We start from the raw sequence: 13,260 nt of genomic DNA on the forward strand, positions 1-13,260 counted from the left end.
AATTAATATTTAATATTTTTCTGATGTTTAAGAGGTGAAATATTTAAGGAAATTAATATATTTAATTATAAAATGGCACTATTTTATCATTTTTTCTTTTTTTAAATAAAATTAAATTCTGTATCGTAAAAATATACTATGGAATAAAATTAGAATAAACTTTTTTATAAAACTAGATTTTTTTATTGCAGACAATTATACGTGGAACATTTTACAAAAAAAAACCTATCAAACCATGCATTTTTGAAGACGCTACGCACAGAAGTTCGTATTGAATCAAAAAAAGCTAAATATTCAAGATTTAAAAATATTGACGTTTACTATTTAAACATCCATGAAAACATGTAAAACATAAAAAAAATCGATTTCTAAAAATCTTCAAAAAGAATTCTTCAAGATCGTTCATTTTTTTTATACTGCCAGAAAAGACTGAGCCTTCAATCTCATGTCAAGAATATTTAAAACGATTATCGAAAGACTGAGAAATTTATATTTTCTCCTTATATAAAATTTTTCTTTCAATTTTTTTTACGATTCTATATTTTTGTCAAATGTGAATTTACGATAGTATTGCTTTTGGTAAGTGTATTAACTAAAGAAGCATCTGTCTGATTTTGAAACAATCTAGAGACCGCACCCTTATTGAGAGTTTAAGAATTTTTAGCCTTTTAAACATCGCTTTATTTGAGTTCACTTTGTGCTTCTATTGGAGGGGTGTGCATTCTATGACCCTTTCAGCGAGTTATAATGTGGTTTAGAAGGGGTCCGTTTGAACAAACGATTTATCATTATCCCGATAACCTGGCGACGATATGATGCGCGATGCTCCGAACGATCTCTATTTGTGCGGGGTTGTGTGATTTACTATTTCCTCGGCGCATCTGCTCGTTTAATTAACGTTTCTCCGATGTCATTTCGAAGATACGATCGGTGCCAGGAAACAAGCGCAAGATGTTATATGGAAATCTGTCTGTCGATATCAAGCTGCAATTATAGATATCGCGTATTCTTCTGTTTGTTTATATCGAAATATCTCATTAATTTTGATAATAAAAGAATATTACATAAAGGTAATGAAAATGTCGACAAAAAATATTGCTGAAATTAATTTTTTTAAATTTTAATATTTATAAATTTTATTATTTATTTGTACGTACTTTAAAAATTACAAAAATAAGTAGTAATTTTTCAATATTTTCAAATTTAATCATTGCATTTTTATCTCGATACAAATTTTAGTGCGAAACTTTTTATCGTTGCAATGATAATCACGAGTCACATGTGTCTTTGGTTGCGATTTATTTCGGATATATTTACACGCATAGTCGTGTGTGGCATCCGATGCGCTTAAAGTGAAAACTTCTCGAAATAATGGGCGCTCGACTGCGTTTTTCAATGGCTCGTGCATCAGCTCACGCGCTCTCTATTTCTCTTTTACATACTTCCCCTCCTCTCTCTCTCTCTCTCTCTCTCTCTCTCTCTCTCTCTCTCTCTCTCTCTCTCTTTCTGTGGTGGCACGTGGTTTAGAGTAATTACACGGCGGCGGGGAAGACAAGCATATTGTTCGGTCGCGAAGGGTGGTTCGGGTAGCCCGCGGTAGGTCGAGTAGAGTGGGAGTTTATACACGAGGGCGTGAAGTCGATCCGATGATGCGTGCGGCAATTCACCCTTTGAAATCAAACCACGACGGGAGAATCGTGTCGAGAGACAAATGTCTCGCAATTCGAAATTTTACCTACTTTTTCCCCTCACCTCGAGTCTTTAGTTCTCACCTTTATTCGTTAAACATTTTATATTGAAAGTTTTTGAAGTAAAATAAATGAAGATTGTGTTTTTTTCACGACTCTACGATAAATAAATTCTAACACGATTACACGAAGATGACGATTGAACTACTGTATAATTTCAACTGTAAAGAAAGCTCTCTGATAATTATCTCTCGATTGACTCCGTACCATTTGATAATAACTAGAAGCGAATCTCTTCGTCTTTCATCGTCCAAGTAACAAAGATCCCTCTCTCTTCTCTCTTTCTTTCAAAGGAGCTCTTTCGTGAATGGCAAATGCGCGACGGCACGTCGACATATAATCCGTTCGGCGGGGAAGCTGGGAGCGAAAGAGGGAGAGGGAGATGGAGAAAGAGCAGGGCACACAATGCCGGTGCCTCGTATCTTTGGTATCTCTTTGCGCGGAGCTCTCATTGTGACCACGGGGCGGCATAGTCAGCTATTATGTTTATTAAGTTGGCGGGGATGCGCTGATTCCAAGAGAGAAGTCGACGACGGTAGGAAGGTGGGCGGTGGATGCCCCGGGTGAGAGAGGGCCGGATAGTCTAGAAGCGGAGGGTGTATTGTCCCGTGCATTGTCTGCCCCATTGTGCGACATCACGGCCCGATAACTGCCGATAAGGCCTCGGCAATGCTCAAACGGGGGAGGTCGGTGTATGGCCGCGCGCTTTCGCGCGCGCAAATAGGAGAGGAGAATATAAAACGAAAAATATAATGCGGAGAATGTGTGTTGGATACGGAAAGAATACCGATGTGTCGCGCGACGGAGGAAAGGGCGAACGAGATTCGATTTCGTCCGCGAGCAGCTTCTGAATAGACGAACGTTTGTCGATCGTAATCAGACATTGCAGAAATTGAAGATCGAAATTATATTCGCTAAATAAATTAACGGATGTTGTATTATATTTTTTATATATATATAAAATATATATATATATGTATATATGTATATATATAATTATATATTTTTTTAATTCACAATATACAATATATAAATATAATTATATATATATAAATTTTTTTTTTTTTATTCACAAATTAATTTTTGTATTAATTTAATTGTATTCGATGATATTTTACTTATTCACTCTTTATTGTGATGTGCTTTCAGATCTTCGGCTTTTACAGCAATGCGGCTGGACAAGCGGTGCATCCTTTCATCCTTTTAATTCCGCGCAGCGAGAGTGGGTGAGTAAACGTTTAAATTTGCGCGCGTTACGTTAGATATTTAAAAAGAAGGCAGGCATTATTGGCGAAAAGGTGAATTATTCGTACGGAATACGAACGTCAGTAAAAAGAAATTAATTAGTATTTTGTGTTATAAATAAAATGGGAGGTAAATATCATTGCAGAGAGATTTTTAGCAATATTTCTCTTCGAGACTTGCAACTGCAGCAAAGTTTTTTTTTGAGAAATAAATTAATATAATATCATAAATTGATATAATCTTTTAATATTACATGATATAAAATGATGGAATATATTTCAATTTTATTTAAATGTCTCGCACTGTGTATAGACAGTTTGTATAAAGGAGAAAATTACCATCGATATATCATTGAGATTCGCGATATTTTTCGCCTCTATATGTTAGGTTGACGTTATATTGACTCGATACACGCGTTGGCACGAATTTCGGCCGCTGCTACCGACCGTATATGAATAACAATCAGAAACTATAACCCTCCCGCGATATATAATGCTCATAATGTATGTATGTATACGGTGGCCTTTTACGAGCCGTCGCATTTTTATGTTAATCGCGCAATCCTAGACAGACGGGAACGACCGCCGCTCCTCCTTTTGTTATCTTATAGCGCAAACAGTGATCGTCGTCCGAATTTGTTCCGCGCGAGCGCCGTAAATAGGAAAGGTCATCTCGCGCGGAGTGGGATTATGTGCATGTGTACGAGGGTGCATGTGGCCCGGGGCATTTTTTTACCGAACAAACGTCAAATATGAAGGGCGAGTTTTTTTTTCCACGGATAAGTGTAGACAGATTTGGGGTTACTGGGACATTGGCCGGCTATTTGAGCGGTGACGTGGACGTTTATGGGATTCTGTTGGTACGTCCTCGTTTTATCTATTCGCCACCCCAAAAGCATAATGATCGTAACCAAATAATAATATTCGCGAGAAATTGTTCAAATGTCATAAATTATCGGAGCAATATCGATTGATTCGAGAGATGTATCATTATTTTTTTTCGTGATCGAAGAATGTGACCTGCTTTTAAATTCCTCGCACGTGTCACGTGAGAATTGCATCGAGATGAAAATCCGACTGGCATGTTTACCGTTAAATGGGGGCGCGTTAAATAAATTGGACCAGACACTTTGACGAACTTAACATCCTTCCTCTGTGGATATTTCATCGACGTGACGGGCGCTTCAGCGATTCACGACTCCTCTCTTGAGAACGTTGTAGAAACGCAAGCGACGACGCTTACGAGGAGTTATAGAGGGAGAAAAGGGAAAGACGGAAGTAGATAAGGAGAGAGAGAAAGAGTGATGGGGAAGGAGGGAGAGGGAGAGACGCGGTGCCGCGGCGGCGGTTGGACGTTTTATGGGCGCTGCGCAAAAGATGCCTTTGAATCCTTAATTCCCTTTGAAACTCTCATTCTGGGAGCAAAATGGCGAGAACGAGGCGTATTCTTCGGCTGAATGACGTATTGAGCGAGTTTTGTATGCCGTTGCGTCCGCGGGCGGCTCATCCAGGGCCCTATGGCCGGCTTATACGTTATATACGTATTACGGTCTCTCTTTTTCTCTTTCCATATCGTCGCGCGCGACCGCGACGAGAACCATCCGCGCCTCCTTCTTCCCCTTCTCGAGATCCTCTCCTCGTTCGTCGTTTTTCGGCAACGTATCTTGCGACCGAGAGAAAAAGTTATCGTCCCTTTAAATTCTCTAAGAAGGTATCTTTTTAATTTTCTCATTGTAATATCGCACGAGAAACTTTATCGGGATGAGATTATCCTTTTAGTGGAGACGTTGGTAACGTTGAACTTTTCTCCCATTCGCGTCATATTAGCCTGTCTTTATCGTCTCTGACAAGTACCGCGTCGCGATAATACCCCCCATTGCCGGCGAATATCAAGCGCATCCCGGAATTCCGGATGGGATCCGCGGGGGCCATCGATCGTTCCCCGCGGAAATTCGCGCGCTCGTCTAACGAGACAGTCGGCGGCAAGATTCGACGACCGCCGTTGCCGTCGCCGAGGCGGAGAAATCTCGCGACGTGTACGCTTCAAGAACTCGGCATTATCGGTCGGGTTTTCTCGCGGATACAATTTCCTGACGCAATTTTCTTTTCAGTCGGCCCCGGCGAATCCCGCGCGCGCGCGCGCGCGGATTGGACCGTGGGTGGCAAATGGCAAAGAGAGAGAGAGAGAGAGCGAGAGAAAGAGGTACGCGGGATGCGAGGAAGGGTGCAGAAGGAGCGGGTGCAAGAGGAGGAGGTGCGGCGCAGCCCATATTCGTGCATTGTGGCACGTTCCATCGCGTTCTCAACTGAACTGAACTCGACTCAACAGTGGAGGACACAATGGGCGGTATGAATAAGTATAACAGACAGACACCGGTACAGACAGACACAGGTAGCTCAGGCCGCAGTATGTGAATGAGGAACCCATTTGATAACACGCCTCCACAGCCACCCAGGTCCATTGTGTCGCTTCCTATTCAGCTGCTCTATGCCCTCTTCTCCTCCTATCCCCCTCTCTTTACCGTCCCTCTCTCTCTCTCTCTTTCTCTCTTTCGTTTCCCCCGCCCTCCGCGCTTCGTTGCCCCCCCTCTCCTCCTCTGCCGGATTCGCCTTGCTCTGCCGCTGATGTTACCCCTCTCGCTCACTCATTCTCGTTCCAATATCATCGCGGAGATCTTGTCCTATCTGTCCTGCACCTGTATTATGCACAGTGGAAAAAGGCAGACACGGATTCGCCCTGCCGGCTCCTTTTCCTTCGTTTCGATCGCGCGTCGGATGCGTGAGATCGGATTTACTCGCGGTGCGGGTTGAATTAGAGGCGCGAGTTATCGTACGAAAATTGCTAAGAATTGACGAACAATTTATGAATTTTACATTTACTTGCTCTATTTTAATGAAATAAGTATTCTTATCTTTAAAAGTAATATTATTTAATATACAACAGAATTCAAAAGCTACTCTTAAAACGCTTAAAAAGATTTGTCAAAATACCAAACTAATTTATTTCATCGTTTTGATATTGATTTATAAATAAAGATTATAATTATAATTATAATTATGATCATAATTATAGATAAAGAGGGAAAGATTTGAAATGCCAATAGTACACGGCAAAAGTATCGAATTTACATTTATCCATCTAGCTTTGTCGTGGTCCTTTTTCCAATGGCATGTATACATGCGCGTTTTAAAAGTAAAAGGGTTATACCGATCCACGGAACCGGCATAACCAGCGAATGGTCCTGGATGCGTGACTGGACCAGCTATAGAAGCCATCCTGGGACAGCAGCCGCGGCTCGCGCGTACGTGTAGATTCTATCAAGAGAGAGAGAGAGAGAGAGAGAGAGAGAGAAAGAGAGAGAGAGAAGGGGGAGGAGCACCGACCAACAACAATGAGGCAGAGACAAAGCCCAGGTACAATGCTGATGTTGAACTCGACTGATTTCGACGATTTTTGGCCTTTGCATGTGCATCGCGCGTTACTCGACAATGATTCCCGCATACGTAATCATCGCTATAGCCGCGGAACTCGGGTACCCTCGCTCGCGACAGTGGCTCTCACTCGCGGCCTCTCTTTCTCCGTCGCCGACGACCGGGTCTCTTTTCAGCGCGTCTTCGCGCGAGTCGATCATGTATCATTACGACGTACGGTCGTCCGTTTGACTATTCAAACTCTGACTTATCGAATAAGAGAATCATAGGCAATTGACACATTCATCTATATTCAGTCGTTATAAAAGTCTATTTCGTTTAAACATTTAAATGAGGATAGCGTCCAGGTATTTATCATATCAATCCGAGATATCGCTTGCATAGAGAGATTAAAGTTTATTCTTTTACAGTACTTACTTGTGAGAGAGCTTCTAGAAATTTATAAAAACTTTTAATATACTGACTTTTAATATAGAAATTAAAATTTAGTTATGAGAAATTTTTTTTAATTTAAAAATCCTTAAATCTGATACAATATTGATACAGAAACCAAAAACTAGATTAAACAAATTAATGGTAATAGGCAATATGATTGGTACAACGTCTAAACGGTTACGATTTGATGTCAAAGACCGATACGTTTCATTGCGGTTCAAGATTCATTTCACGCTTCAATTGATAATCCGAGGTGACCAGGAGGACTCGAGTCCTTACAATGCAATTTCGCACTTTGTACACACAATCGCACATTATATACACATAGTATCAATTCGTCCACTAAGCTACGATAACTTAAATTATTGAAAATATGTTAAAGATGATTATTATAAACACAATACGTAACACATATACATACTAAAAAATATATATACATTGCGAGAATCGTAAAAATAATTTTAGCTACTAGTCAATAAACCAATCATCTCTTAATATAATTTAAATTAATTTGACAATTTTATTTCGCTTCTCAGAATAACGTCAAATATATATTTTATATCGTATAAAATAAAAATACGCAAGTCAAGCGGTAACTCTCCTTTCCTCGGAAGACAGAAAAGAGACAAAAGAGTATCCCATTCGTGGGTAATTAAGATTTTAGGCTGAATAAATCTTGGAACGGAAAGTTTCGTGATGCACATTTGACAGTCTTCGTCGGTCACGCGGGGCTTTTTCCGAGACTCGCAAAGGGTGGATCCTGATCGATTGAGCACCGCTGACCGCACCTGAATAGATACATTGTGCCGAGGCGGCCTATTGACGGGCGATTGTTCCCTCAACAATAACAACAATATCTGAATAGTCGTCCTGCGCATCTCTCGCGCGTTGCACGCACCCACGCATCCGCGCGTGCACGCACGGACGGGGCGCTTCCAACGCGCGCGCGTGCATATATCGCTAGTGTATATACACGCGTGCGGCCTAAAAGGTTCTCGCACACCCCGCGAAATACGCGCAAGCGATATAAACGCCAGTGACGTATTTAGCAAGTGTCGGGGGCCCGAACGCGACAAATCGCTAAACGAGGAACATTCTTAATCTCGATCGCTGAACGAGAAGCAACTCGGTAATACTTCGATATCAAATTCGCTATTATTCTAATAAACATAACCTATACTCGCCTCCAAAATAATTGATAATTAAGCGAAAACAGGTGGTAATTTGCAGAATTATAAAAATTATTAAATATGAATACCATCGGATGTTAGTAGAGAATAATTTTTTTATGATGAGAATTTTTTTCTTTTTTTTCTTTTTTTTTTAGTAATTGATTCGTCCTTTTCTTTGGATGCGCGGATATCGAAAAATCCGTGAATGTCGCACGTCCGATAAGGAGCTGGAGAATGCACGTGCGTGAACAGACGCAAGTTTCGCAAGCGGTGGTCGTTCCCATCAAAGTGTTGATCGTTCGAGCGCGATTGTGGATCGAATCGGCCGCAGCGCCACGCCGGGTGTTACGCTCGAGCTGAAACAATGCAGAGGCACGAGGGTCCGAGCGATCAATCCCCTTGTGCGGCTCTAATGCCTTTCGCGCGAATTTACACACTAATTCGCCGAGTCCGCTTATCTTTGACGCGGCTCAAGTATCGCTGCTGGAAGGGCCCGTTGATTTTGGCAACACGCGACGATATATTATGGTGCGAAATTTCTAATTTTAGGAAGAAAAATTACAGTGTCCATCCCCTCGTCTCTTTAAAAATCGAAAGTCGAATGTATAAAATGGAGGACGTTACAAGAATAAGAATAACTTTGACATTTTGCGAGCGTTTTACATAATTTTATTTGGTGTAAAAATAGGTATAATTATAATAGCGCAACAATATTGAGGTATATAAAAAATTGTTTATCATGCATTCATAAACAATGGTCAAGATATATATATGCAATATGTGCCGTCGTAGAATTGTATATTATATCCTCCGTAGCAGGTATTACATTTACCGGAAAAATGTAAGGATTGATTTTCTCTCTTTTTTCGGGCGCTTAATAAACATTGCCGATCGTTCGTGATATTATATTAAATGATATTATATTACGCGATATTGTCCATCGGTGCGTCATTAGAACGATACTGCATAAAGCGTTAACGGCACTTATTCATACAATTGCAAAAAATGTAAAACGATATACGATCGACTTACGTCGATGACAATCTTGACAATGAGATATATCTTTAAATTAGTAAATTTGTATAAAGAGATACATATAGAATACATGTAGAAAAGTTTTGAACAGCGTGTTGCTTTTCAAAATATGATTGCAATCCAATAAACTTGCAATCTTTTTTCCAATTGAATCGTCTAATTTATTATTATAAAGATCGTCACATGATGCGTAAAGGATCTAATATCGTTTGATCGTTCGATGAAAAAGCAGATTGTAGTCACACGATACTTTACATTCGGACGACTATAAAAAGCGTCGATATTCTTACAGCCACTATCGTCATTCGTCCGAAGTATAATTATGTACATACGCACTATATATAGTTAAAGCTATTTTATAAGAGTGTGGGGGGTCATCAAAGATGAATCATAGAATCGAGCTGATAGAATTAATTTTATCTAATTAAAAAAAAAAAAATTCAGAACTATAGTATCTAAGATTATAAACGCTATAGAAACATTATAGATTATCCTGACGTATTTTTATTCTGATTCACGTAAAATTCACTTCAGCTCTTATCTTAATTTCATCACTCTCTTATAATAAGAATAGGAAGATCATTGCAGCCCGTATCCGGTAGAGGAACGTATATCATTTAAATATACATATATACACTCGAATTTCTCTAACTTAACTAGATATCTTCCTCAATATACGAGTAATAAACAAAGTTGTTAATATAATTGTAAATGATATGAATTATTATCATATTCACGTTTCATGTTGCGAAATATGTCGCGTCCCCTTCTAAATATTTAGATCTATACATAATCTTATATACATCTATACACGCTCGATTTATGATACGTCTCCGTTTCCGGCTGCCGCTTATTCGATCTATCACAGTTTAGTTGTCCACGATGTCGCACGTTGGGCATTATTGTCACGTTAATTATTTTATGGTCACCTCGATTAAAAGATGCATGATTGTTCGCAAAATCCACATTCGTCGCAGCGTTTCTATAAAACAGAATTTCACTTTAAATATAATATAATATTAAAAACTTAATAATATTAAAAAAGATTATTAATTATATAAATACACATATAACGTTTTTAAACTATAGAAAATAATATATACACACACACAATTTCTACATACACGTATAAAATATATATGTATATATATTTTATAATATATATGTATATATATTCTATAATATATATACACACATATTATATTACTCATATTAATTTTATATTGAATATATACTATATTATTTATATTAAATATATTATTCATATTAATTTTGTATTGAAATTTTTTTCTCAAAGAAAAAAGGGTGAGGATATGGGGTATAAAATATTAATGTTATTTTATTTTATATCATACATACCACTGAATAATCATTAAGCGGTTGTTCGCGTAGTCGATAATATACTGAACGATTGGCTATAATATGCTGAATCTCATGTCGAGACAACTTTCGATCTATTATTTCCCAATTGAACGATGGCCTGATATTTGCTCCCAAATTCAATATGTCACGTCCTCCGTGCATTATGCGAATTGGTGTATGTATCTAAAAAAAATCTCTTTTTCTTACTTATAATCATTATGAAAAAGACTGTACAATAAGTAATGGAAAGATGTCGTGCGCCAATATTAATAATTTGAAAATACAATAATCGCATATTATCTTTTTTCGAAATATAAACATATATTCCTTGGAAAAGTAATTCTTTGAGAGACACATGTGTCAATATCAATAACGTTATAAATTGCACACGCATCATCTTTTTTCGATTAAGCAAATACTCTTCAGAAAAATAATTTCTCCGAGATTTTTTTATTCTCCCTATCTTCCTCTCTCTTTCGGTACGGGATTCCGGCAATCCCTTTTTATATCGGTTCTGAATTATTCGGCAACGCACGTGATGTTTACCTTCTCCTTGTTCGGCGCTCTGACGGGAGTCTCCGGTCTCGATGAAATCGGCGTTAATTCGGCTGACGCGGATTCGCTGGACAGTGCGAGACTGCTGATACCGCTGGACTCGCTTCCGGTACTTGGAGAAACCCGTCCGGATTCGAGTGAATTTCTCGAGTTCTGTTCGTTCTCGAGCTTAAGAAGCTTCATGCTCAATGTGGAAAAGCATTCCGGATCTAGACCCATTAACGGTAGCGCTAACGTCAATGCCATGATTTTTATCTTGTTAGCGTCGGTGTATCCCTCTTCTTAACGCGAATACTTCGACCTAAAATGGATTGTTATGATAATATATATGTCATGATATTTACAAGATTGTATCGCCCTAATTCAAGATTTTTTGTTATCTGTCATTTTGCATATTTTCCATAAGATATTCTATAAGTTTTTGCTCGCGTCAATATTTTTGCGTCACAACACTCTTACATAACAATAATTTGCATCACAACACTGTTTAAATTATTTAAATGGAAAAAAATGAATACATTTATATTTATACAGTGAAATCAAATTTTTAATTTATACAAGTACTAAAAATTTGCAAAATTTCTTATTTAAATCATGCAAAAAAAAGCACAAGTACGTTTATTATCGCTCATCTCTCTTTTTTTTGTATTACATATACATTTGTGAAAAAATAGAATTTAAAGTCTACGCTACATACATTGTGTTTAAAACTAATTATTCCATCACGAAGAATATTATGATTACTATTAATCTCTCTCAATTTATTCGATATACTATTAAATCGATTATCCTTCACTATTTTTTGTAATAAAATTCACTTTCACATCGACATTACCTGGATTAATGTAGTCGCTTTAATCCGAACGATCCGTTACGACAATACTTCAACAGACAACTGAAAGTCCTGCTTGTATATATCCTGGCATATCTATTCGCTTGTACATCATTTCATATGAGGACGCGTGATGATAAACACGACCTTCTAACGTTATTATTCAAGCGCGAAAATATTCCATTATTTGCTATATTTTATTCGCAAAAGCCTTTAAAATTAAACAGATTAACAGTAATAAATAGACACAACATGTAAATATCTAAAAAAGAAGAAATTTTAAATTAATTAAAGCACACGTGAAATAAATAAATATAGATGTAATTTTATAACATTTGTATTTTTAATTGTTTTTATCCGACAACTAAAAAATATATTAAGTAGAATTTTTTTTTAATATAAAGGTGAAATATGAAGGTAGAATAGATTATTGAAAATTTTGAATTTTTCTCGTGAAATCCTGTTACTTTATGATCTGAGAGAACTCCCTTACCGACGAGGTTGGTAAGGCCATTTTCCGTTGATATCCGCAGCCTGTTGTGTGATACCAACGTACCGCAACTCTATGATACCTCAAGGGTGCAGGCAAGTCTTAGTCTATGATATGGTCTGTTTTACCGACTGCAATTTCTCATCTTTTCCTTTGATATTATTTTAATAGAGATCAGTTAATCATATTATTAATATTCAGGAAATGACTTTATACATTTCGAATAATAATTGCTCGATGACAGATATCATTGGATTATAACAATTGTTATCACTTACCATACGTGATACAGAACCGGTAAAAGAGGATATTCAGGATAACTACGAATTTTTGATTGATTCTATTTCTCTTTGCGAGTTTATTTACTTGATGTTCCGCTAGGATAAAATTGTATTAAATATTTGTAATTTGATTCTTCAATTTTTATTATTTCTTATTATTTTGATGTATAATTTGCATATAAACTTGTTTCTGATATTATATTGATTTTGTTAGACACAGGGCAGATTGTAAAAACACGTACAATAGAACATAATTTCTTCTGTATATTTGATCGAGTTTTCTCGCAAGCGATTATGTAGGTATCATATCCTTTATAAAAGGTTTTAAATGTAATTTAATAAGGTGGTCTGATGCTACTCAGTGAATGTTACGGGCGATGGACATTATTCGATGCAGTGTTTCGTCGACTGGAACAGTATATGTAGTTCGTCCTCTTAATCTTTCAGTCAATTTGTTCTCTTAAGACTCGTACCAGGCACTCGGTGAACCATGGTTTGAGCTGTCAAAGAATCGTTACAAGGAAAGCTTCTCTCTAATGTATATAATATTTGAAAGAAAATTGTGCGCCTCTCTCTCTTTCTCGTTAATCCTCGTTCACAGTAGCCTCTATAATGACAGGAAAGAAATAAAGAAAAGTTGTACGAGGAAAGACAATCTACGAGAATTTAAAGAA

General features: G+C 37.6%; 1 protein-coding gene across 1 annotated transcript; it reads right to left on the reverse strand.

Annotated features, from left to right (window-relative positions):
* Window positions 1-9,566: 9,566 nt before the first annotated feature.
* LOC105249929 lies at window positions 9,567-11,902 on the reverse strand. The gene is made up of 4 exons (XM_011255730.3): window positions 11,819-11,902; window positions 10,975-11,284; window positions 10,426-10,611; window positions 9,567-10,048 (listed from the first exon to the last, which is right to left on the reverse strand). Exons 2-4 carry the CDS (start codon window positions 11,227-11,229, stop codon window positions 10,001-10,003), a joined length of 489 nt encoding a protein of 162 aa, XP_011254032.1. The 5' UTR covers window positions 11,230-11,284; window positions 11,819-11,902; the 3' UTR covers window positions 9,567-10,000.
* Window positions 11,903-13,260: the final 1,358 nt, after the last annotated feature.

Source organism: Camponotus floridanus, unplaced genomic scaffold (assembly GCF_003227725.1).
Source record: "Camponotus floridanus strain SB8 unplaced genomic scaffold, Cflo_v7.5 scaffold20, whole genome shotgun sequence".
In the NCBI taxonomy this organism is placed as follows: Eukaryota; Metazoa; Arthropoda; class Insecta; order Hymenoptera; family Formicidae; genus Camponotus; species Camponotus floridanus.